This window comes from Pteropus medius, unplaced genomic scaffold, assembly GCF_902729225.1.
Source record: "Pteropus medius unplaced genomic scaffold, Ma_sr-lr_union100, whole genome shotgun sequence".
NCBI classification, from domain to species: Eukaryota; Metazoa; Chordata; class Mammalia; order Chiroptera; family Pteropodidae; genus Pteropus; species Pteropus medius.
In genome coordinates, this window is record NW_024344437.1 from 7755970 (window position 1) to 7781074 (window position 25105).

General features: G+C 43.0%; 1 protein-coding gene and 1 pseudogene across 1 annotated transcript in view; one reads left to right on the forward strand and one right to left on the reverse strand.

Moving 5' to 3' along the window:
- PSPC1 (paraspeckle component 1) overlaps positions 1-3489 on the forward strand; it is a 58067-nt gene extending 54578 nt beyond the window's left edge. The window contains exon 9 of the mRNA XM_039873060.1: positions 1054-3489. Within this exon, the coding sequence (XP_039728994.1) occupies positions 1054-1239 (186 nt within the window). The 3' untranslated portion in view covers positions 1240-3489. The remainder of the gene's footprint in view (positions 1-1053) is intronic.
- An 8503-nt stretch (positions 3490-11992) lies between these two features.
- Positions 11993-12112, reverse strand: LOC120610757 (uncharacterized; annotated as a pseudogene).
- Between the last annotated feature and the right edge of the window lie 12993 nt (positions 12113-25105).

Genomic DNA, 25105 nt, shown 5'->3' on the forward strand with positions numbered 1-25105 from the left:
TGGTCTCAGATGTTAAAAGTGAATGGGTGTCTCAGTATTGATGGAGGCAGTATTTTACCATTTTAAAATTTATCTACTTTAAATGCAATCACTTATGAATTAGGAAAAGTTGGGCATGCTAAAGTTTTGTTTAATGCGTGTTTGCACAGGGAGATAAAAGAGGCAGTGCCATCTTAGCTACTGTGACCAGGTGGTGCGTCTAACATATAATTAGTGCACCTGTTTCCTTCAGTGGAGGCTTAATTTTAAAGTAAAATGTCTGAAAGCTAGTAAAAACCCAAACCCCATTGATTACGTTTTTGTGTAGCAGTATAATCATTAGTGATAACTTAGAAACAATATGAAGGGGCCATTCCCCCTGCCCCCCAAACACGCCTCTGAAACGGTAAACTTAATTTAAATACCATCTTTGGCCTTTTTCACACTGGTGGTGTACTACCACACAGGGAGTTCTGTTCAGCCTTTGAGACTAAATAGGCGGCTGTTACTGTGAAGGTTTTCAAAGGATATGATTTGGATGTTTAATTGTGCTGTTAGTAGTACATGTTAATAAATTGTTGATTTTTAAAAATCTATTTTCCCAGTAATAGTTTTTCTAGAAAAACATCTCATACTTTCTATGTTAAAAGTATTGCTGTTGAAATTTTTTAAATGTTTACTTTTTTAATATGCTGCTCCCTAGTTTTATCTCTGATTTCTTACAAAGTATTTTTATTATACAGCACAGTTACTTGCAATATGAACTTTTTAAGAAAAGATCAGAATAGTACTGTAATACTGATGAGGTTCGAGATTGCATTTGCTTCGTAAAATGAGTTCTTTTTTTCATGAAATTGGGCATAGCATTAGCAATATGTAACTCTTCAGATGCTTCTTTTTTTAAAACATAGTAACTAATTAAATTGCTCCTTTCTTCCTTCTATGTGTGATCCTGATTCTGCTGGACTTTCTGCTGACCTTCATGACACCACCACTTGGGATTTTGCCAATTTTTCTTGTCACTTACATTTGGCGTGTTCCAAATGGACTTCATATGTATTGTGTGGTATCTAGCACAATGATAGATTCCCTCAAGGACCGCCGTCCCAGATGGGCTCCCCTATGGGGAGTAGGGCAGGTTCGGAAACCCCTCAGACACCCATGAGCGGTGTCGGCCCTGTCACTGCTGGTCCTGCTGGTTTTGGTAGAGGGGGCCAAGGGGGCAACTTTGAGGGCCCTAATAAGCGTCGTAGATATTGAACATTCTTTCATTCCCGGCTATTTAGAGATTAAAAAATTCAGTGGTATGCCTTTACACTTTAACCTGTGACCTGGAAGAAATGGTTTTATTGTTAATGTATGTAGACTTTAAAGTTTTTCCTTTGTAAAACTCGAGGTTTTTGTATTTTTCTTTATTCATGAGCTTTGTAGATTAGAATGGTAATGACAATGCTCATCGCTGTGAATGTCAACTGTGCTGTGACCGTAGCTGAACATGAGTATGCCGCAGTCCTGTGAAATCTGTGGAGTCACTTACTCTCAATAAAGAAATCATTTTGGATAATTTAAAAATGTTATTAGTTGTGTTCTCTTATAGTTTTACTAAGCTTTGCTGTAACAGTAATACTTTGGTTGCTTTAACTAATAATCCCAGCCATTTAGAAATGATTAATTTTCTGCTTTTTAGTTTGTGCAGATTATCACTGAAAATAGAAACTAATGACAGCTGATGATAAGGGGCCCAGACAGAGAGTAGGACATTGGAGGTGGGGGCATGGGAGTTTACATTTGTGTCAACCACTGATGTTCTGTGAACCCAGAGAGTTGCTGTCCACATTTCATAGAGATTCTGAGCATTCATATGTTCCATGAAGGAATAATAAGGATATCTTTGTCCTGTGCTGATTTTTCCAAATAAATCTTTTGAATCTTGAAAAAAAACCGTTTGAAGGCAAATCTCTTTTGCTTATAAAATAATGTCTACTTTTACTCTTATTTGCCATTATTTGGTGTTGATATCTAGATCTTAACTCTTTAAATTTTCTTTCAAATCATACAGTACTGTTAAGTTGGATCTTAAATAAGGATTTGCTGCATGATTTAGAAGAAATTAGGCATTTCTTGAGAAAGTCGGTTTCTAGAAATATTAAAGAGGCTTTGACTCTGCAGTGTTGTAAATATTTTCTGTAGTTGGTTAGTCTCTCCAGTAAAACTTGTCTGATAGGCTTAGGTATGTTTGTCTCCTAGGAATTCAGTTCTAGAGGTGATTGTAAAACACAATTAACTAGAGAATGGCTAGAGTCCTTGGAACCATACTAGATTCCCCTACTATCAAATGTGAATTTTGAAGTTTAATTTCCATACCAGGGAAAAACTGATTTTATCACATTATAACTTCACTCAGAAAAGTCTGATATTTAAAAGTTTGTATGTTAGCCACATTTAATTTAAAATTACATTTAAGGAATCATCTTTAAACCCCAAATCTAATATATCAGCTATCGATATAGTTATTTCTCACATAAGGTTGCAGTGTTACTGTGTCATGCTTTTAGCATTTTTCTGAAGAAGAATGTGCTTTTTAAAAATGAACAGTATGTAAATATCATTTTGCATGGTTTCTGTTTTTGCCAGAAGGCATACTTTGGAAAGAAATAAACTTGGTTAATAATTTAAAATCTTGCATAAAAAGTAGTTGAGTGTAAAGCATAGTTGAGGTGACTTCTTTTGTACCGATTAAATTTTTCTTATGTACTATTTCATATTCTATTTTAGACACAACACTATGGATGGAATTATTTTCTAAAATTTGCAACATTCACGGGCTTTTGTTTTTGGCAGTCTTGGAGATTATAAAATAATAGATTATTCTCATAATGTTTCCCATGACTATGAATTGGCAGGGAGTGGGATTTGTTTTAATTTCTTTTAATTTAAATGTGGGGAGTTTTAACATTAGCTATAATTTTTAAGTTCTATCTATTGTGTCTAAATATGCCTTTCCCATCATCTATATTTTTATTCATATAATCCTTAAGTAAATTTTAGCTTTATATTTTGCTTCAAAGCTGAATTGAGAGTGGGAGAAACTTTACCCTTTGATGCTAATACCAGGCTGCCTTTGGCCAAGGCTGTGAAATTCTGTAAGATTCACCCAAGAACGTTTGAAAGCCAGTGCACAGAGATGTCCTCATCTCCTGAACATGCCAGTGTCCGGCTCAGCTCTGGCTCCACGAACAGAGTTCTGCACAGCACTCCCTGCAGCAAGAGCATCCTTGTTCCCGTTGTTACAAGTTTGCCCTGGGAGCAGTCAGCTTCCAAGAGAGTCAAGCGGAGCATCTGTGAACTCCTAGTTACTCAGTCGTTAGTGTTCTTGTGGAGTTAAACAACTCTGTGGCGGGATCAGTCAGCATTTTTTCTTGTGACTTAGTATACCAAGGAAGATACTTGAATGTCATTTGCTTAAAAGTGGTAGATATAAAAATAAAGAATTTAGATTTTCTAAATAAGTGTAAATTTGTCATATATGCAACCATAATTCTTTCCACATAAAGGTAATATGAAACAATTTTAGTATTACCACAATACTGTATTTGTGTGTCACGATTTGAAAATTTAAAACCTGCAGAATCGAGGTTTCATATGCTATTAATATGTAATTAATATGCATAAAATAAAGGACTTTGTTTCCATAGTTGTTTTATTTTAGCAATGTATTTTTGTCAATTTCCCTGTTTATGAAAATAAATGCATTGATTTTCTTGACCCAGTTCTTATTTAAAGAACTATTGGTTCGCTTGTATTTCATAAAGCTCAAATTTGTTATTCCTTTAATTATGGGATTTTTTTATTTAAATTCACTGGTGAGCGTTCATTGAAAGAGATTAAATATTTGTTTTTTTTAAACTCTACCTGTGATATCAGTAGTATTAGAGAAGAAATATTGTGGAAATAGTAATTATCAATAAGGACAGTAAGTGAAATGTTGGATGTTGTTCCTCAAATACTAATTGAAATTATACATTATTCAGAAACATACTTGTTGAATATTTCAGGAATTTATACAGATTACTGTGAATAATAGTTACTGATTAATAAACGAGGGTTAGGTTAATAATTACAACCTAGATTGTAAATGAGAAAAAGAACGTGTGGTTGAAAGGAAATGTTTTGTGAAAGAATGTGATCAAATGTTTAAATCTTTTAAAGGTTTAAAATTTAGTGTCAAACAGGACTAGTCAGATATAAAAGGAACTCATTTTTTTTTTTTCCTCAGTAATATAGAAAATTTCCTGGGCAGCGCTGTGGTATTTAAATGTTTCGTGTGTGTGAAAAGTTTTGTTATAATATCTAATAGTATGTTAAAATATATTCCTGAAATTTGGTAGGGCACGGATGATTTTAAAAGACTTTTATTTTCAAGAATAAGATAGTGAACACCCGCATACCTAATTCCTAAATTCAACTGTCGTAAATATTTTTGTTTTTACTTCATAGTCAGATGTTTACAGACATGGACTTATTTTGGTGGGGTGGGGGGCAGGGAGGGGAGTAACTTCAGACTGAGTTTCAAGCTGTATAGCACAATGTGGGTTAATTTGATGGTATACTTAACAAGAGTATTATTTCCTGTGTAGCATCCTTCGTTACTAAATTTTTTAAAATAGGAAACAATTTTAGAGTGCTCACGTTACATAATGTTTTTCCCAGATGTGTAAAAGGAAGTATACATATAGTTTGCCAGTTGAATGTGATCAAATAATTTATGGAATGTCACTCTGGGAAAAGGTGAAGAATTTCACTATTTTTATAGTATATGATCTTTAAAATCTAGATTTATACATTATATATTAGCTCTTATTTTTTTTAGATCAAAATCACTACCTTGTAAATGTAGGAAAAACATTTTGAAATTTTTGTTTCCTTGATTACTGAAAAACTTAATGATCGTAGTGTGAATCTTTCAAGACTGGATATTTAAAGGCATAATCATAGTGCTGTGTTTATTTGGGAAATATTATATTGACCACTTTTTCTAAAAAACCATGTTTAGATTATAAATATCTCTTAAGGGTTCTTTTTTGTTAAAACATTTTTTTTTTTTAATTTGGTAGAATTAGTAGTCTGTACCTTTGTGATATTTAATGTTCTTTTTCAATAAGAGAACCTTACATTTTCTAGATGGATACTGCATACCTTAAAGTAATTTAGTGTTTATAATTCCCATTAAAAAAATTGTTTTTCAGATACATTGTTTTATGGCTTGAATTACTGTTATTTCTACCAATTCCTCCGTCTTCTACAACAGATACTATATTTTGTTGACTACGTTTATTTAAAAATCTTAAGCTAGCATTAGTTTGTCTTTCTGAGTTAAAGAATTTTAGGAGAGATGGTATTCCGCTTATAAATGTAAATAAAATTTCAGTTTTGTTTCATTGAATATAGTCACTCAAATTTCATATAAGCTACTTGTGTCTCAAAATTAAGACCCCAAAATAGTAGGATTAGGTAGAATTAAGAAGTGTACTTAGTTTGAATACATGACTTTTTTTGTTTTCATTTTTTAAAAAGTATAGTTAATAAGTTTTTTGTTCATTAAATACAAGGGGCCTGCATCACATCACCAGTCATGTAAGTGGACATTACATTTCTCAAATGCTCTGTACAGGCGGTTGCATCGTAGGTGGTATCAGAGACTTTGGAACTGTTATTTTGTATCTAAAATTTGTTTCTAGCTCTGAAATTGTCATTACAGCATCGAGTTTACATTTTTATTATGTATTATACATCTTGGTTTAAGGTAGAAAATACATGTATTTGAGGTAGCATCAAACACTTAAATGAGTAGCCACAATGATCCATTATGTTCTGTGTTATAGCTGTGCCTGAGTCTCCTCCTTGTTCTGTCTTTTATGCAAAATTTCAACCAGCCGGACTTTTGCGAATGGGAGCGAGATATTGCGTATGTTTTCGGGTTTTAAAAGAACTGTGTAACTATAATCCTGTCACTATGAATTACCTACATTTTTATTTTTGTATGCTTATTTAAATTTATTTTCTGTAAATTATTCACATTATCTTGTGAAAATAGAGAACATCTTATTGTACATTTTGCTAGAATGATTGTAGTTAATTTTCCTTGGTATTTTCAGATTATTACATGATGTAAATTTGTATCACATTGTGAGACATTGCTTAGATTTACAAATGTTGCCTAATCTTTTTATGTAATGAGAAAAAGTAAACTATCTCACAGCAGTTCCCTTAATTTTGACCTTTTTAGTGTTGAAGGCAGTGGTGATATGCTCCTTGGTTTTCGTCTATAATGTTATCTTTGAGTTGGTTAAATATTTACATGTTCACGGACTTGGTTAGAATATTTTAAATATTAGGATCACTATGGAGCCAATAGTTTAGCAAATGGAGTCATAATGAAGTCATTGCATACAAAGTGATGTTTTCTCTGTCGCATAGAATTTCTGGGGAGCCCTGCCATTCAGACCTCACAGCCACATCCATTCCCCGTGCCTGAGCATGAGTGGAGGGCTCTGCCGTGTGCCAGACTGGTCCCCACGCTGAGTGCGGCTGTGGGGATGAGCCCTGCTCTCAGAAGGCAGCGGCCTTGGACATCGCTGACTCGTTGGTTCTCACCCTCGAGTGGCATCAGAATCACCTGGAAGGCCTATGGAAGCACAGATTTCTAGGTTCTGGGCCAGAGTTTCTGATTCCACAAGTCAGGAGTTGCTAAACACTGTGCATTCTTAACAGCTTCCCGGGTGACCCCAGTGTAGGGTTGGGGCCACCACTGAGGACTTCTGTTCTAAAGTGCCACTAATGAGGAGTGGTTGCATTTTGGGTTGGTTCATTTTTTTGGTGGTGGCATGATGACTGTCCTAGCACATTGTAAGTTGTCTGAGATCCCCGGCCAATAGAGACGGTCCAGACCTGCCCTCCTGCTCCCTGCTCCCACCTCTCCCAGCTCCTGCCAGGTGACAGGCATTGCGTAAAGTCCTGTTTCATTTCTATTGAGGTCTAAATCTTATTGCTGTGTTCACACGCCTAGTTAATTCAAGTGAAGAGGTAATCTAGAAAGGTACATGTTGAAGATTTGGTAAAGGTTTTTTAACATAACAGATTTTCAACCATCTATAACAGTGTTGGAAATGAAAGTGACAATCTTTTTGTATCAATATATTTGAACATGGTTAAGCCTGCCCAGTGAAGGTGCTAGAAAAACTGTCCTAGTGTTTGTTTCCCATCCTGGTAATAGGAATAGAATGACACCATTGTGATGGATTGAAGTGACGGCCTGACCATTTTTGGGTGTGACCTCATCTACTTTTCTAGATCGAAGATGAAGAGTTGATAAATGTATTTTCAAAGACCATGTGTATTATTTGTAATTTTCTTTGCAGTTTCAGTTTTCGTTAGTCACTTCAGAAAGCTGTGCCTGCCAAGGAGTTTAATAAATGGGAATTAAGTAATTTTTTGATTAAAATGTATAGCCTGCCTTTTGCACACAAAGATTTATACTACATGTATATTTGATTCAGTCTGTTCAAAATCATGCAGTGTATTAAAACAAATTGATCCATAATGAGAGCACCTAGTTGCTATACTGACAATAAATAGCTTCAAAGAAACAGTGACTATACAGTGCAAAAAATCCCAGTCCCCTGGTTTGCAGCCTTCTGAATATCTCAGTACGTAGTTTTCTTGTGTATGTCTAGCAAGAATACCTGTGCATAAGGGACAAGTATCGATTGTAACCCAGATGTCACCTGTGCCTGTCTCTGTCCTGTTGCCCAAACACTGCCATAGCATAGTGTGCTCTCTGATCCAGGACAGGCACTTGCCCAGGCGTTTTGTGGTTTCTGCGAACTAGAAGTGGAGTTGTCTTTGGGAGGGTGAGTTATCTGTGTTCAAGGAAGTTGCCTCATCTCTTTGATCTTTTAACATCGCACTCCCCTTCCTCCCCCCTTTTTTTTTACTAGCCTTATCTGCTGCAGACTCTAAGTGCCTGCTAGGGTTTGTTTTACAGGACGTCAGCAGTGCTCACCTACCCCACTGCCTTGACCGGGCTCCCCTTCCCTCATTTTTTAAATGAAAGCATCAGAGCCCAGGACAGCAGAACCAGGCTTCTCCCCTGAGGTGGCTTATTAACCTGTTTTCCAGCTGAAGCATTCTCAAGCAGGCTGATGCGAGTAAAACGGTTTCATCTGTCTTCTAAGTAAAATTTATGAGGCTAGATACCTGGAGAGATTTGTTTTTCCTATTCACTTGTTCCTTATGTTCAGATTATTTTAGCTCCTGTGATTCTAGTGAGTAATATCTCTACAGAAGGCAGTACTTTATGCACACGAATGCAGAAAATTTCATAAATGTTGAAAAAGGAGTGTCTGGAGCTTGTGTTTCCCCACGTATCCATTACTGATGCTGATGCTGTCTCCAGACCATGGTTCCCGTGCCTCCTCCCTGTTTATCAGCCCTGTTTTTATCTCAGAAATAAAAGCTGTAGATGTATGTGTACTACGGCTACTATTTAGATTTATGTGTGATGATGGATTAGGAAAATTAAAAAGACCTTATCTTTTTGTTTCTTAGCTGTATATTGTGCCACATTGACTTTTACCTCTGGAGCCATTAAGTCTTTTAAAGTATTAAGAGGAAGATCAGAAGTTTTTGGGAAATGATATGCTCCAAATTTGGGGGGTTGGATGTACAATATAGAAAATATATAGGCAGATGCTTAACTTCCGCCTTGCAGTATAATGTGTTTTCATTTTAGGACGAGTAAGTTTAATCTACAGATGTTAGGGTAAGGTAAGCTAAGGAGTAGTGTTTCATATTATCTTTCATACCTGTGAATGAATGTGGTGTTCCCTGGGTGATTGAACATACCTCACAATTTGAATTATTTCATAGTTACTTAAGCAATGTGGAAGGAAGGTAGCTGTCAAAACCAGTTTCTCCCCGTTCGTTCTGATGGGTCGGAAAAATGTGGCACCTGTAGTGGATGAGCGAGCACCTTTGGGCGCTGCAGATGCCGCTGTGCACACTGCAGACCAGCCCGCAGCTCCCCCGGCACTGGTGTCTAGACCTAGAGGGACAAGTGGAGTGACGGAATTGAAACAACTTATGTCACAAGGGTAGAGAAGATGACAGCCACTACTTCAGATAAGGGGATTAGAAATGCCCGTCTCCAGAGACAAAGGGACGCATCCTGTTTGATTCTGTCCGTGCTGGCAAAGCGCAGTTGTGACGCAGCAAGTGGCTGCAGCGTGCGCTGTCGGAGCAGTGCTGTCCTGTGTGGCAGCCACGTGAGACAAGTCCTTGCAGTGGGACCAGGGAGACGGCGACTGAAACTCAGTTGTCAGTTCAGTTAGTGTAGTCGGATCAGTGTGGGCGTGCACATTTATTTTGTGTCTAAATTTAATGAATTCTAAGTACTCACAAGTATTGAAAAATTTACCACTTGAATTAGATGTATAAAATATACACAATTAAAAAAAATACACAATTGCAATACTTTTAGTAAGAAGAATGCAAAATATCAATTTTTTATATAGTTACATGTTGAAATATTTTGGCTATATTGGGTTAAATAAAACATGTACTATTAAGCTAATTTCATCTGTTGCTATTTTTCCCCTTTAATATAGCTTCTAAGAAATTTAAAAATTCTGATGTTTGCATTTTTTTCCTGGGAAGTCTTGGTCTAGAATAGTAAATTTGTGTCAGACTTTATTCCTTACATGATTGTAATTCCAGAATTTCATCGCATAGCTTGTGATTATGTACTTTATTTTTATCTTTTTAAATGCATAATTTTAGGTTGAACTTTTAAAGTTTGTTAAGTACACATTCACATTCGGTAGGTGTCAGGGTAAAGTCAGTTTCCTGTAGTATAATTTACTCGTTGGTGCAGGAGTGCAAGGGAGGTGTGTTTGAGCACCCAGGTCCCGAGAAATAAATTGTACACATTAAACTTATATTTTAGTCCTTTTCACTCTTGTTACTTTTCCTTTGTATTTATTATCCACTTGATCCTCCATAAAATGTTTAAGCAAATATTGTTAAAGTCCTGAAAAAATTTTGTCATTCAAGATTTCTCTTTAAACCTTCTTGTGAAGTTTTCATGTTCTTTTGTTTACTTCCTTCCAGGATGTCAGCTCTAAAGAGAGTAGGGATCTTATTTATCATTTAGCGGTTTATCCATGTTTCCTAGAAAGTCCTTTGTTAAATGTTGGTTTAGGGAATGAATGGCACTGACCATAGGACAGGTGGTGTTTACTGATGAGAATACAAGAACGAACAAAACGTGGTCTTTGCCCCCTTGGGAGTTGGATTTTAACGGGTGTATGTAGAGCCGGAAGCAGCCTGTCAGACCACTTGGTAGTAATGGGGTGGAGGTGGCGGGGAATGGCAAGTACCTGGAAGCCTAGGAGTTCCCGCCTTTGTCGGGAGGACTCACTGCGTGGTAACTTGGGAGCAGGTGTGGAAGGTGAGTAAGTGCTTGCCAGTTGCCGGCTTCCTGGAGGAGGGGCCTGGGAGGGTCATGGGGTGAAGAGGGTGTGGTCCAAGGGGCTGGAAGGTCAGGGAGCAGAGCCCCCTGAGCTGTTCCTAAGGGACTGTGGGGGGTGAGGTGGGGTGAGGTCCTGGTGCAGCCATGATTGCTGCTGTGATCCTTACCTTTTAGGTGGCCAGAGGTCAGGACCAGAAAACAGACCCCCTAGATCACTGATCACTCCCCAGACCCCATTGATGTTTGAAAGGCTTAGTATCAGGTTGGCTTAGTACCAGGTGGAAATGATTCAGAAGTAGCGTGATAACACTAGACTAGGGCGTTGGTGGAGGAGGGAGGTGCAGAGAGATCGTGGAGCTTCTGGTTTGTGCAGAGTGATGGTGACAGCATCAGCTGAGGTGGAAGGTAAGTGCTCAAGAGTGGAGGGGTGGGGCGTGTAGCTGCCCAAGGGCGAGGATGGAACCCACTGGATTTACATGTTTTGGGTTTGAACTTCCGATGGTTTGTTGGGCGTTTAAAAACTGGAAAACCAATCTGCCCGGTCAAAACGTTCTCCTTTGCGGCACTGCCATCTCTGGCTGGAGGCGGCCGCTGTGCCTGCTGACCGGTCCTGCTCACCCTTCTGCTCTTGGGCTTTGTTCTCCACGTGGTGCCACGTAGTCCCTTCACAGCGTGAATGAGTCAAACGCAGTCGATTTCGTCCGAATTAGAACCCAGTTGTGCTGTGGGGCGCAGGGCCTTTCGAACTGCTCTCGGCACGTTCCAGCACGTCCACTGTCCACCCTTTGCCCACTAAGTGCACGTTCCCTCTGCCTGATCTTTCTGTGGGTCTCTTATGAAAGAGGCTTCCCCCTTTAGAGGGACGTCACTTCTAGTCACTCCTGTCCCTTCGTCGGGATATGTACTTCTTGCTTTGCTTGTTGTGCCTGCACTTTATTCATCTTACTGACATTCCCCATATCATAGCACAGTGTTTGGCCCTTAGTGTTTCTTGAATCAGTCTGAGGGAAAATCCAGAAGAAAAATACAAAGTCATGGCATGGATGTAAGAGTAGAGTTTTCACCACCAGTTCAAGGGCGTGGTTGAGAATGGTGGATGGCTTATTCAGACCCTAAGTAAAGGAGCATTTCTGTTTCAGTCTGTGCATGCGATAGTGAGGAAAAGGGCTCCTGCCTTGGAGCTCGAAGTCGGGTGTGGGAAAAGTGGGAAGGAATGGTAAATTCTGGCCACTCGTTTGCACTGGAGTGTCAGCAAGAAGAGCCTGCCAAGTGCGAGTAGCCCAGTTTTTAAGAATGGGAGAGAGCGTCCTGATGTCCGAATAGGAGTGGCTGGAAAGCAACAAGGGAGAGCGTGAACTCGTAAAGGGAGTCAGGATGATGGCTGGGAGGCAGAGCTTTTTCTCTAAGGCTGGGGGGTGGGGCGTGGTGGCATGGAAGGAGTACTTGGGTTCTTAACATTTTTTAATTATTATTCATTATTATTTATGCCTACAGCAACCTGGTCTTCCTAGATGGTCTCCCATCCAAGTACTGGCCAGGCCTGACCCTGCTTAGCTTCCGAGATAAGACGGGATCGGGCTTGTTCAGGGTGGCATGGCCGTAGACCATGGACCATGGCTCCACTGGGGCGCAAACCCAGGACCTTCTGCGTGTAAAGCAGATGTGCTAACTGCTGCACTATGGAACCATGTCCAGGTTCTTAACATTTTTGAACTTAAAAAACCAGAGTCTGTTTTGTGTCCTGGCTGTACAAGTGTGTGGTGGCGGTGCAGCCCCAAACACAGCAGGGGTCGGGGTCCACGTATGAGGCCTGAGGTGTCCACACCCTCGTCCTCGTGGGGAAGGCCTCATTCTAGATACACAAGAAGGCGCTGGGTCCAAGAGTTCGCATACCGCCTTTTCTCATTGCCTCCAAAGTCGGTGTGGTTGAAGAGGGGTGAGAAGTGCTCTCGGGGCCGGGGCAGCAGAGCTGCTCAGCGAGACGTGCCCCAGAGGGCATCCTGTGAAGCCAGCAACTTCTGCTCCGGGACAGCTGTCTGCGGCTGTCTGCACGTTGATGGGCACCGAAGGTGTGGTTGTGGTGATCCCTCCAGTGATGGAACTTGACATCAGAGTGGTTAAGATGCCTAGCAGAAGGAGTTGAGTTAAACACCTAATCCTCCCAGAGGCTTTGGGAAGCACGCCGGGTACTGTGCTGAATGGCAGGAAACTGCTCGTGTAGATAATGGGCGGAGAGAAAGCACATGGCACATCGTGGAAGAAGCCTCTCTCTGACTTGGTTTTTTGTGTTGCTAGTTTCATTTAAGGGGGGCGATGATTCTAATACTTGCAGGGGTTCTTAAGGTTCCTGGGGCTCTTTCACTTGCTTCCTTTATCTTGGTCCATAGCTAACATTTATTATAGTTCAGTTGGATAGAATATAGGGAATTTAACGAGTTACCTGTAAAATAGGTATTGTTTGCTTTTCAATACTGCTTTTAAAATGGTGACTTGAAATGTTTTTAAGAAGACAGTTTAACTTTTCTGTAGAGTAGACATTTAAGTTCCTACATTTTAGGTTTTGTCTTGTAAGTATGTTTAGTATATTCTTGTGTCCTCGGCTGTGTATTTTATAGTAAGTGGGAACTGCTCTGTGTAAGTCGGGAAGAACGGGGACCCCACACAGTCTGTGGCCCTCCCTGCGAGAAGCTGTCCTCTTGTTGTCTCTTCTCTCCTTGACCTCAGAGCTGATGGAAGGTTGGGAGATAAATGAATAATGCAGTATTTAGAGAGGACTTAGAAAGTCCCCAGTTTGTATTGTGGTCCGATTTTGGTCGCTCATTAGCATGGAGTGGGCTATCGCAGTCCAGCTTCTTTTGGAGAACGAGTGGATCAAGTCAGCAGCGAGAGTCGTGCTGTACGTTTCCATAGAGCTAATGCACAGTATGTAGCATTCAGCATATTGTCGTGCATAATTTACTCGAACCTGCCTAAGTTTTCTACCTTTATACTCAGTAGGGTGGAAAGAGAATTAAGACTCTTAATTGTTTGAACTACTTTGCATAGTTTTTCATAAATTTCACCCAGCATTCGGTCCCTTTCCGGTTTCCCTAGTATGCATGCTCTTCCCCAGCCCACCCTCACTTAGCCTCCCTCCTACTCCTGGCCCCCTCGGGAGGCTGCCGTTCTCTGCTGCGGTGAACTGACCGCGAGCCCCTGGTGCCGCTGTGGTCCGTGCACCCTGGCAAGTCCTCCTGGAGTGAGCACCTGAGAGCCCATTTGGGCAGCTAGCTGTGGCTTTCCTGTTTGCTCTTTGATGCTTGCTGTCTCTCGCACAGTGCGTAGGCGTGCGCATGCACACACACTAGCATGGGCACCGGTATTACAGTGAGTTTTGATATTTTTAGAATTTTATCACCGTTAAAAGTAATAGGTTTTAAAATACTAGTTTAATGTACATGTTTTGTTGCTGTCAAACGATACTTGGATCTGTACTAAACACTGTATTTGGTCAGGAAGACTTTTTCAAACATGTAGGGCCACAGATTGATGATAAGGGGTTGTGTCATGGCTCTGTTTGGAAATAGAATAGGTCATGCACTAGAAGTGGCCGTGGGTTACGATGACTACATCTGCAGTAGGTGTGGATGGCGTGCAGTATCAGCTCCGTTCAGCAAGTACTTGCTTCATTAAGGACTGAGGCAGCCAGGGTGGGGGTGGGTACAAGGCGTTTCTGACCTCGAGCGACCGCCACTCTAGTGGACGAGGTCAGAATGCTGCCTGAGGAGCGTTATGCAATGCAAGGGAGACCTGGGGAGAGCGGAAAGGGATGGTCAGCGCCTGGAGGGGGTGCTCCTTCTGAGAACCCGTTTGAGACTCAACGTTGCATTTGTACAGACTGAGGCAGGCAGACAGGAAGAATGCAAGAAGGGTCACAGGGATACAACGCGAGTCTTGGGAGCCTGTTCTTAATGCATCGCTGTGATCTGCTTGTTAGAGCCTCACATCTGTTGGTCGTCTAGTGTCCTGTGACCCATCTACAAAAGCACTGGCCATGTACAGCTCAGCAGCTGTGCTGGTGGGTACACTTGGGTGACTTGACACATCACACCTGTTCAGAATTTAGTGTTACAGGGAGTTTGAAAAAAAATGAATAGAAGATCAATAACTAGGAAGGATTTGCAAGGAAGGATTTGCACGGGAAGAGAAATAACTAGGAAGGATTTGTTCCTGCTTAGGGGTGGAGGAGAGTTAGAGGACCACTTAGAACAAAGGGGAGAACGGCTCACCTCAGTGAGCATGCCCGAGTGCCACCTGCACGATGGCGGGTGCCATCAGAGGCCCCGCTGTGGGCCAGCTGGGGCTGGAACACGGGCGTGGAGCTGGCGCTTGCCCAGAATGGGACGAGAAGGGAGTAGAGCAATGGCCGGCAGGTTGGCATGTCAGTGGTCAGCGAGATGGTACGTTTGTCGGGGCTCAGACCGTGGGTGCGGCAGCGGCTGAGACCTGGTGGCAGGTGGCAGAAGAGACGCAGATGGAGACCGGTGGACTGGTGGGAGCGGCCGTGCTCCGTGCTGGTCGCGTGTTTGAGGACGGCGACGGTGTTGTGTCCCACGAGGTGCGGCCAGCGGCCAGCAGCAGTGAGGGCCGCCGGCTCGGGGTGGAAGGCTTCGTTCAGTCCTTGTGACGCCTGGGAAAGGTGTCAGCTCAGGAATGTCGACTGTCATGGATAAAGTGAGCAGCAGTTGACGAATGACAGCACGAGGCGGAAACCGTCAGTGCAGTTTACGCAGGTCATGGGGCTAAGGCATCCCCTGGACCCCCAGCCGGGCCCGGGGGACCAAGCCTCACACCACAACACGCCTGGGCCTTCAGGGCTCCACGGAGCGCCACGGTCACGTCCAGGAGCACACAGATAAGCGAGCTGAAGACACAGCCATTATTGACAGTTACTCGTTTAATTCCTGCTTGGTCCGTGACTCGCGTGAGGAAATAGGGAAGCCGGGGGTGGACGCTCCACTGTCCTCTTACTCCTCAAAGTTAACATTCCCTAGGTAGGCCCTGTTTTGTAGCCATTATTCACATTCTTTGAGATCTAGAAGTAGTCCTGTCACACTCTCTACTTTAGAAAGCAGTGACACCTAATCAGAGTCAACTCGCCTTCTGATACTATTGACGCATAAACTAATGATGCAGCTTTTAGTTTTTTGGGTCATATGCATCTGGTACACAAATGTGGAAACAGAGTGGTGCATGAGCGAAAGTCATTTCCTCCGTGCATCTTCAAGTCGCCCAGCTTTCCCGAGGGGCAGCCATTGTGACTCAGGCGTGTTAGTATGTATTCGTAACACGTGGAAGGACCTGCGCAGTGTGTACCATTTGCTCATTTCCTCACAGTGTTCTGCTTGGGAGGTTGGTTCAGGAACATGCGCGCGAGCCCTATGTTTTACACCTGTTGGTCGGGTACTATTAGGTGTGTACCAGACCATTTCTGGCCATGCTTACTTGGTGTTTCCTTCTGTAAAAATTCTTTTATATATCTATAGTATGTCTTTGGACGTGTGTAATGGAGCACGTGTGAGAGTCAGCTGTCGAATTGCTGGGTCACTGGGTGTGTACAGTCTTTATTTAGATTCTACCTACGTGGACTATGGACAGTGAGAACTTTATTTCTTGCAGTGCCCGGCCAAACACAGAGCGTCAGCCAAGGTCAGATGTGTTCAAAACAATGTTGCAGGCAACAGGAAAGTTTAGGAATAGAAATACATGATTGAACTTGGGAGAGCTTTGAAGTCCAAAGTTCCCAAAGACAATTCCAGGGATTAGAGACCTAAATAAAGTCTGTGCTGTACATATTAGATGAGGTTATAAAAACAATATAAAAATGTCTCAGAGTTACCAATATTAAGTTTGCCTCATGAGGCATTAAACTGAATTTACTGATGGTTTAGTTTATTCTTTGGTGATGGAGGAAGGCATTAGACTCAAATTCAGAAATCTCCCATTTAAAAAAGTCTGCAGTTCTCCAGCCGTGGGAAGTGGACATTATCAACGCTGCTGTGCCCACATAGCTAACTTAAATTTTATGTCTCCGGTATCAAGAATTGGGAGAACCATAAAGTCTCTTCTGGAAGAATTGCCTTCTTTGGTGTTGGTATTACAGTTTCTTGGGATTATTTGGGTATACTGGAGGGGGTGCTGTCCAGTGTCCCACCCCCCCGCCCACGGGGACACATACCAAACCTTATCCGTGTGCTATGTGCTATACATTTGCTTCTGTGTGCACAGGCCTGTGATGAAGTTCAGTTTATAAATGAGGCACAGGCAGAGGAACAGCAGCACTGGGCGATTACAACATGCGCTGCAGAGACACTGCGTCCACGTGGTCTCCAGAGCATATCACTCCCGTGCTCACCTGTTCATGGGCAGGGAGCACTTTCCGGCTTCTCTGTGGTGTCTGAGTCCCTGCGTCACTAGTTTTGTGCTTTGGGGACATTATGCAGTAAAATACGGTGGCTTAACAAACCGTGTGGAACTGTGACAATGGATCTGACACCTGACAAGGCTATTCAGTGACTAACAGGCAGGGGGTGTGTACAGTGTGGGTGAAGGAAGGGCTGACGGGTCCCGGACGGGGCAGAGCAGGGTGGCACGAGATGTGAGCACAGCACTCAGCGGTGCACAGCTTAAAACCGGTGACTTGTTTATTTCACTTAGTGTTTCTGGACCCCGGTTAACTGGGTAACAAACTGGGGAGCAAAACCGTGGGTAAAGGTTCTGCTGTACTTCCTTTGCAAATCTGGGGTGGAGATGCTCAGCTATGTTGTAGATTACTCTTCCTAGAAATAGTTAAAAATGTAAACACTTGTGTTCCTTCCCAAAGAACTGTGCTCTGTTGTTCAATTATTACATAGATTGGAAGCCTTCTTAGCAACCCGAAATGATTTTTTTAAATTAAAAAATCGACGTTTCTTAGGACAGTAACTGTAGACAATTGCATGGACATTCACACTGAGGGACTGGAGCAGGTGCGCTTTGCTGTTCAAAAGGTGGTGACCTCGGCGGGGCCTTGCACGCCACCTCGCGTGACAGCCATCCTTCAGCATCGTGAGATGTCCTCTCCAGGTGGCGGCGGAGAGCAGACACTGTGTCATCGTGCACTGTGCTGGTTTAGACTCACGAAGAAGCACTTGCCCAGCACATGTTGTGCCAGTCCTAGGGGCTGTCCCAGGCTCTGGGGACACAGCTGGCAGCGCGCGTGCCTGTGGGGTGGGGCAGCCTAGGTCCGTTCAGCGAGGATGGTCAGTGAAGGCTCCTCTGAGGAGACATTTAAGTGGATCCCCGAATGACCAGAAGGAGGGAAGTGCAGCAAAGCTGGAGGTGGCGAGGGGACCGTTCAGTGCGAGCAGAACCACCATTTACAGTGAGGAAGAGAGAGACGCCCACTGTGGCGGGATTGAGTGGGCAAGGCACGGTGGGGGCCACCGTTCTTTCTGATGGATACGGGTTACTGCAGGTGTGTCATCCGCGTGTGCCTCACACAGGGCGCCATGCGATTCTGTCCCCCTCCCCCATCCGATTCACTCCCTATGGGGCGACATGGCTTTTCTTGGTGAAGTGAGAAGGCTCGGGGGAGGCTTGGCCCAGGTCGTGCTGTGATCCACTTTACGGTTTTGAAGAGGTCTTGGCTGCTCGGGGGGCCTGGACGGTGGAAGCAGACCCGCTGGCTGGTCCACACCGCTGGTAGGAGGCAGGCGGCGGAGGCTGAGCTGTCGCACTCCTGGTCGTAGACTGCTTGACAGAGAGGCAGCCCTGTGCACTCCACTGGTTGTAAGAAATGACCTGCAGTCTGGTTTTTAACCTCGATGGGTGGTTGCCTGTTTTCAGTCTTTTGAGTGTAATTAAATGGTCACGTACAGAACAAAATCCCAGCGATTTAGAACTGTCAAACCTCCAGGTGTGTTCCAGCTTTCTGGCTTGATGGGAACATGCACCACCTCCTTCCCCGCCCTCCTGCCTTTTACTGGGGACCTGCGTGGGGGTGCCCGGTCTAGCTGGGCCACGGGAGTGGTGACCCCCTTCAGCCTGTTGACCTGGTCCATGACATGCTGACTGCCTCCCTCAGAACTGCACCGCGTTCCTGCAGTCTTGGTCGCCCCTGTGAGATGGTCCCCACCGCGTGTGCGTGGGGTCTGAGCAGGCACTTCTTCCAAGGTCACACTGGACCTGCCAACAGTCAAAGTGAGACTTCTGTGTGCCACACGGTGTGTCAGCTGAGTGTAAGCGACGCAGAGTCACTGGGAATGTTTTCGTGAGCTCCGAGGGAAGGTGCGTGTGGTTTGGGGAGGGCTGCAGGCGGCTCAGGGGCTCACGGGTCACCCAGAAGACCCTGTCATGCCTGCGGGGGCCAGTGTCCTGGGCTCTGCCGAGACGCAGCTGTGGTGTTGGAGGGGTTCAGGATGGGAGTTGTTTACACAGACTTTGTGCATACACAGAAAGTGGGAGAAGTGAGATTTATGACTCTTCATTTTTTTATGCCATATTTTTGTGTTTTCTGTTAATCTGCTTTGTACAGTCTAACTCAAACCTAGTGGTAATTGATAATGAGAAAATTTTGTGCTTTTAAAAAAAGTGACAAGTTTTTTTTTTTAACTTTCCCTTTTGTTTTTGTCTTTTTTTTTTTTTTAATAGAATGGTATCTTTTGTCTTTTTTTAAAGAAATGTTGGTATCTTGTGTTCAGGACGAGGCAGTAAAGCATTTCACCACGCTAACGTACTTTCATGTAGGTGCAGGTTGGGGTGCACTTCTATGAGAAGCGTGGCCCCCCAGAAGGGCTTGCTGAGCGAAGGTCCTCTTGCCTCATCAGGGACTGGGTTTAGCACCTGTTTTCCACCCTATTTTAAAGTAGATTTAAACAGACAATCAACACATAACTGTCGATTATACTTGTTTGATGTCTGATTTCTCCCCAGCCACATCATCGTGGTGTTTGCTGCACGTAAATCCACTCATTGGTTCTGCAGGATACGTTTTTCCTAGTACGCTGATTTCCATGGTATCTTCAAAGTGACAGTTGGTGCTGTTTTTAAGTGGTTTTAAGTATTTGTGAAAAATAAACTGTTGAGTATCATTTGATAATCGTTTTCCAGTGTCTGTTATATGTGAGCTAGGTTGATACATAACTGGTGGGATTCTTTGATGTGGCAAGAATTTCCTTGAGATATTGAACTTTAAAAGAATGTAGTGGAGGTTGTACAGATAATTTCATAAAAATTATATTTTTGTGAACTAAAAAAGTAATTTATTGTCCTTGTAGTCCAAGTTGTTTTTAAAAACCTAACCCTGATTATGCAGTGATCAGTGAGAGGGTTTCTTTGACTTTTGTGTTGAGGGTGCTCGAGAAATCTTAGGTGTTCACAAGAGGATAATGTTGTTCTATTTTCAGTTGAAACGATTTTGTAGGAATTGGGGGGCAAAATGAAGTTTGAAAATTTTCAATGGGATCTTTCACTCCCAAGCTGCTGTTTACTTCGTCACAATTGCTTTGCAGATGTGGCTTATGGAGACACCTTTGGGCCCTTGGGACTCAGTCAACACTAACTGTTCTTAGACAATGTGAATTACATTTGATAAAGTCATCAGTTTATTAGAGTCCATATGAGTCTTTGCTGAACTTACATTTCTTTGATACAGTCAATATTACTTACGCTCTTTGGAGAAAAATATGGTACATATACCAATAAATTATTTTCGTGAAAGAAATCTAGTTGCCTTCAGTAAGCTGAGAAAAAAAATGTGCCTTGCGGCTAAAGAAAATGTTGCAATCTTTATTTTTTCTCCCGTAGTTTGTAATTTCAGGGTTATTTCATATTTATAAATGATGATTCTTACCTGTTTACTTGACACGACCTTATTTTATGTACTATTTCTTAATTTTGAGTTGCTGCGTGAACTTTTTTCTGATTCGTTAATTTAAAACTTAAAATCCTGCTTTCTAAAAATTTGGACCAGCCTGCCACTTCTTCCAAAGTTATGAGTTTTGTCTGATGTGACCTGCTTCCTCACGCTTCAGACATGATGTGCGCTCTCCCAGCCAGCCCGTCTAGGACAGGGGCAGCCACTGTTTTGGTCCCCGTGGATTCTTTCGGAGTTGTGACCATCCTGTAAATGGACTCTCGCCTCTGGCCTCTCTTAGGCATCAGGGTTCGTACCTGGCCACTGCATGGATGTGCTGCATTTTGTTTGTCCAGCCCCCTGTGGCCACACTCCTGGAGCGATTTCCATTTTGGGGTTACAATGAATAAAGCTATGGTGAGCGTTCTTGTACACATCATCTGTACACTTCATTTTTCTTGGGGGGAAATCTAGGAATTGCTGAGTGTAGAAACTGTCGAACAGTTTCCTGGAGTGCGTGTCCTGCCTCATCCTCCCATAGGCAGTGTGGTGGGCTCTGGTCCTCCACCTTTCGCAGCTGCCCAGTACCGTCGGCCATGCCAGACGTAGCGCCAGGGTGGGCGTGCAAGGTACATTTGTGGTGTCAGTGTGCTTTTTCCCTGGTGGCTTCTCATGTTGCGTGCCTTAGACTCTTCTTCACCCTTCAGATACCTTTTATGAGATGCTTTTGCCTGTCTCTACTTACCATACCCTCACAGCTGTTTATAACTAGGTTGTGTGGTTTCATTGCTATCCGATGGAAAACTTGTGTATAACCTGTGATGTAAAAATACCCACATCGGTAGCTTTATTAGAATTCTGAAAAGCCAGCTGTCGTTGGGAATCCAGAATTGAATGTTCCTATTATGGATTTTGCTTTTTACAGAATGACAGCTGAAATGTGGAAGTTATTCATTGTATCATTGAATTTTTATTAATTTGCATGGAAGGTGCACTGATTTGATTGAAAACCAAAGCCTTAGTTTGCTATTTTCATTTTATTGCAAATTTTCAATGCAAGAGTCATGTGCAAATTAAATGTGGAGACATTTTTTGACTTTCTCATTTCCAATTAAACATTTAAGTTATATTGAAATCATATTCATCATTTGTTCACTAGTTGAAATTGTGTTACTGGTGAAGCAGAATGAGCTTGTAGGTTAGTACTGTCAAGTGTTTTACAGTCACTACTTTCATGGGCGTTTTTTCAAGTTTCCTTGGGAATTGGTTTTTGAATTTTGAGCCTTAATCTTTTTGATGTGATTATTTTATTCAAACACTGTTTTCTTGCACTCAAAAGATCCAGTCAGTTAATACTGGAATGGGTGGCTTCAGTGTGTACGGGCAGCTTGCCCGCTGTGAATCGCCCGTAACAATGGCACGTCACTGTACTCACGTCTGTCTCGGAGGCAGAGGGTCAGAGTCCGCTGTGAGCGGTGCCTGGCAGGTCTGGTGGTCGCGCCGTAAGACGTGGAGTCCGCATCAGAGCGACCTGCCTTGTAGGGTGATGTCTGGCAAGGTATTTTCAACACCAGCTGTTATTAAAATCCTGCTTTGCTAATTTTTACAGTCGTACGTTGTATTTGAACAGCTTCGAGAGTGCTCCTCAGCCTCTGTGCTTGTTGAGTTATGTTATCTATGTTTGAAACATTCCTTTCTTGGAAAATATTCCTATTTATGTAATTTACGTATCACGTAGTATGAACGGTAAGTGACATTGACGTAGTGGCCTGGTGTGCTCAGTGGAGAGGATGCCGTCTCCAGCTCCAAGGCGGAGGGAGGGTGTCAGGGGCATCGTCACCTGATTGACTACTGAGAATGAGCCATCACATCTCCCATGTTTTATTCTTAGAGGGACGCGTGGGTGGCATTGGCTCTTCACACTGTGAGAAACCTTAGGCTATGGTTAGAGAAGCCTTTTCATTCTTAACAAGTCAGGTGTTTTGGAGCGGGAGATAAAACCCAGCGTTAACTGGCAGTTGCTTCTTCCTGTCCCAGTTTTATCCTGAAATAAATTGAAAACATTACTTTTGTCCAACTTGAAGTCGTATAGTCCTTTCACAGTTATGCTTTAAGATTTCAGTTACGGGAAACCTTTTAATGCAATTATTGTTTTCATATTTGGCAGTGTCACTTTGATGGCGATAGGTATTCTTCAGGATCAGAAATAGTAAAGTCCTTCTGTCTTTGTACATGAGCACTCTAGGCCGCCATGGAGTACGAGCTCCACGGAAGGGCGTGCGTGTGCGGTGGCTCACTGTGGTTGCCTTATCACTGCTGACTATATGCCTGGTCTCAGAACTCTAGTCTTTGGATATTGGACTCAAGTGTAAGGATGAGCCACCTTTTTAAATAAGACTAACTAGAACTTGGCTAACTTTTAGAGGTTACGTTTTTAGGACTCAGTATGTGTTTAATGCTTTGTAAATTGCATGTTCACTTTTTTGAAAAGTTAAGACTTAATTAAAATGTTTCATAGTCCTGGTATCATTGTAGCATTAAGAAGTAATCCATTTCAGTTTGGTTATGGTTCATTTATTCTCGTCAGCCTTAACTTGACTGAAGGCGATGCGTACAGAGCAATCAATTTATAAGGCCAGTCCCAGAATGCTATTGGCGTTAGGAGCAGGCACCCAGAAAGTATCAGGTGCTAGCCACAGGCGCAAGTATGTAAACAATATTTTTTTTTGTTACGACATGCCTTATTTGAAAAAATATTTTAAGGTTTTATACCTGGGACGATGGGTCCTGCTGGATAATCGAGATGTATTGTAGGAACCTACATACCCCTTAAATTGCATGCAGTTTTGCCTGTGTCTTTTGTGGAGGGAGGCGGGGGGGAAGGCGGTTCATATTTCAGCCAATTCTCAAGTGAATTTGAGACTCATGTACTTTGAAAACAGTGCTAATCTAGAGAATCATTTCTAGTATTTTGGGTCATGTACCCCTAACAAATTCAGCACAGATCTCTTATTTCTGAATTGTAATTGTGTGCTGTACTAGTATTCCAGGTATACTAGTTAGAAGACACATTTTATAAGGATGAGGTAACAAATATAAGCCTGTACCTTAGTGAAAACTCTAGGCGCACGCTGGCTTGGGAGAGCGCTGGCCCAGGGTGTTAGTTGAGAGGTAGGACAGTCTGTTCTGGGGAGCACATGCTGTGTGCCCTGCCTCGGTATGAGCAGAATAAAATCTTGTAGACCCAGGAGGAATCAGGATTCTGTGCAGGGCTTTTGATGTTAAGGTTCCAAGCTTTTCAAGAGGACCTACCTATGGAAATATGAGGGCTTACAAAATAGACCCAATATTTTAAAATCATTAGCAGACTTGAAGATTTTGTGTTTAGGATTTAACTGTTTAATGCCAAAACATACGATCGAGTATATTTTAAGTTGGTTGAAGTTCTTTGAGGACGTGAAGGGGAACCTCACAGAACGAAGTCCTCAAACGAGAAGGTTAAGCAGCACCGATGCTTCTAAGAGCTTTAAGAACTGAGTTACAGCAGCTTTTAAGATGGATGATTGAAACTGTCTTACTGAAGGCTGAATACGATTTTGTTGTATTCTAGGAGGATAAAAGAACACGTGGATGAGCTGCCTGCAGTTCGCCCTCCATCACAGATCAGCACAAGGACAGGGCATGCTGGCGTCCTGGCGTCTTTGAGGTAGGTCGGGGTCTGTTGCGACGGCTCGTCCCTTCCTTCTAGTGTCTTCGTTCGTTTTTCTGGATGCTGATGGTTGACGACGTGAACATTTGTGTTGGTGCTTGTGCTTTGAGTCGGTGGAATGCCGGCAAATAGTTTGTGGTGGAAAGTGAAACCTCTGCTTATCGGCCGGCCATCTTTGGGGACCCCTAGGGTCACCGCCCTGTCCTCTGAGCCAGGGCGGAGGGGTTTTTAGCTGCACTTCGCTGTCGTCTTTCCTCGCGGGTAGTCATGTCTGTCTATATGTGTCTTTAGGAAAAACTGGGCTGGGACTGGAAATGACACATTCAGTGTGTTCACTACAGGAAAAAAGTTCCCTCTTGGTGTTTAGTGATCCAAAGCCTAAAATGATAGTCTCGTGCCCTTCCGGAGAGTGTGTCGTCTTAAAGGGGTGTAGTGTCAGAGGCTCCGCCCCACACGAGGGCCAGAAGCTGCTTCTCCCCTTTGCAGAGGGTCACAGGTTTTCTGTTATTTCGTTAGGTTAGACATAAAACACTTGGGAACACTCACACATTCTGATCTGTCAGAATTCCGATGATGTATTGCCATCCTGATAGATCCACAAAGTGTTACCTTGTGCAGCCCTTACGTGGCAGTCAGCACTCCATTCTGTTCTGGTTGCTCAAACTGTGACCTGGGGACAGGGCGTCTGCCTTGCGAGCTCCTTGGCAGTGTGACGTCTCAGGATGACACATCCCTAGGCCGACTGCATTTCCCCAGGACCCAGGGGCTAGTGGGCACAGCAGCGGGCCCCAATGTGGGCACAACTTGCCTTTCAGAGTCGAACCTTAACATGGCACCTCATGCTGCACAAAAACAGGACAGCTACTCTGGGTGCTGTTATCCAGCCATAGAGAATTATGCTGGGCAGTGGCTCTCAGAGCTGGTCCCTAGGGTCACTGTCACTTGGGAGCGTAGGAACATACATTCTCAGGCTCACCTGCTCAACGAAGCAAACTAGGGATGGGACCCACCCAGC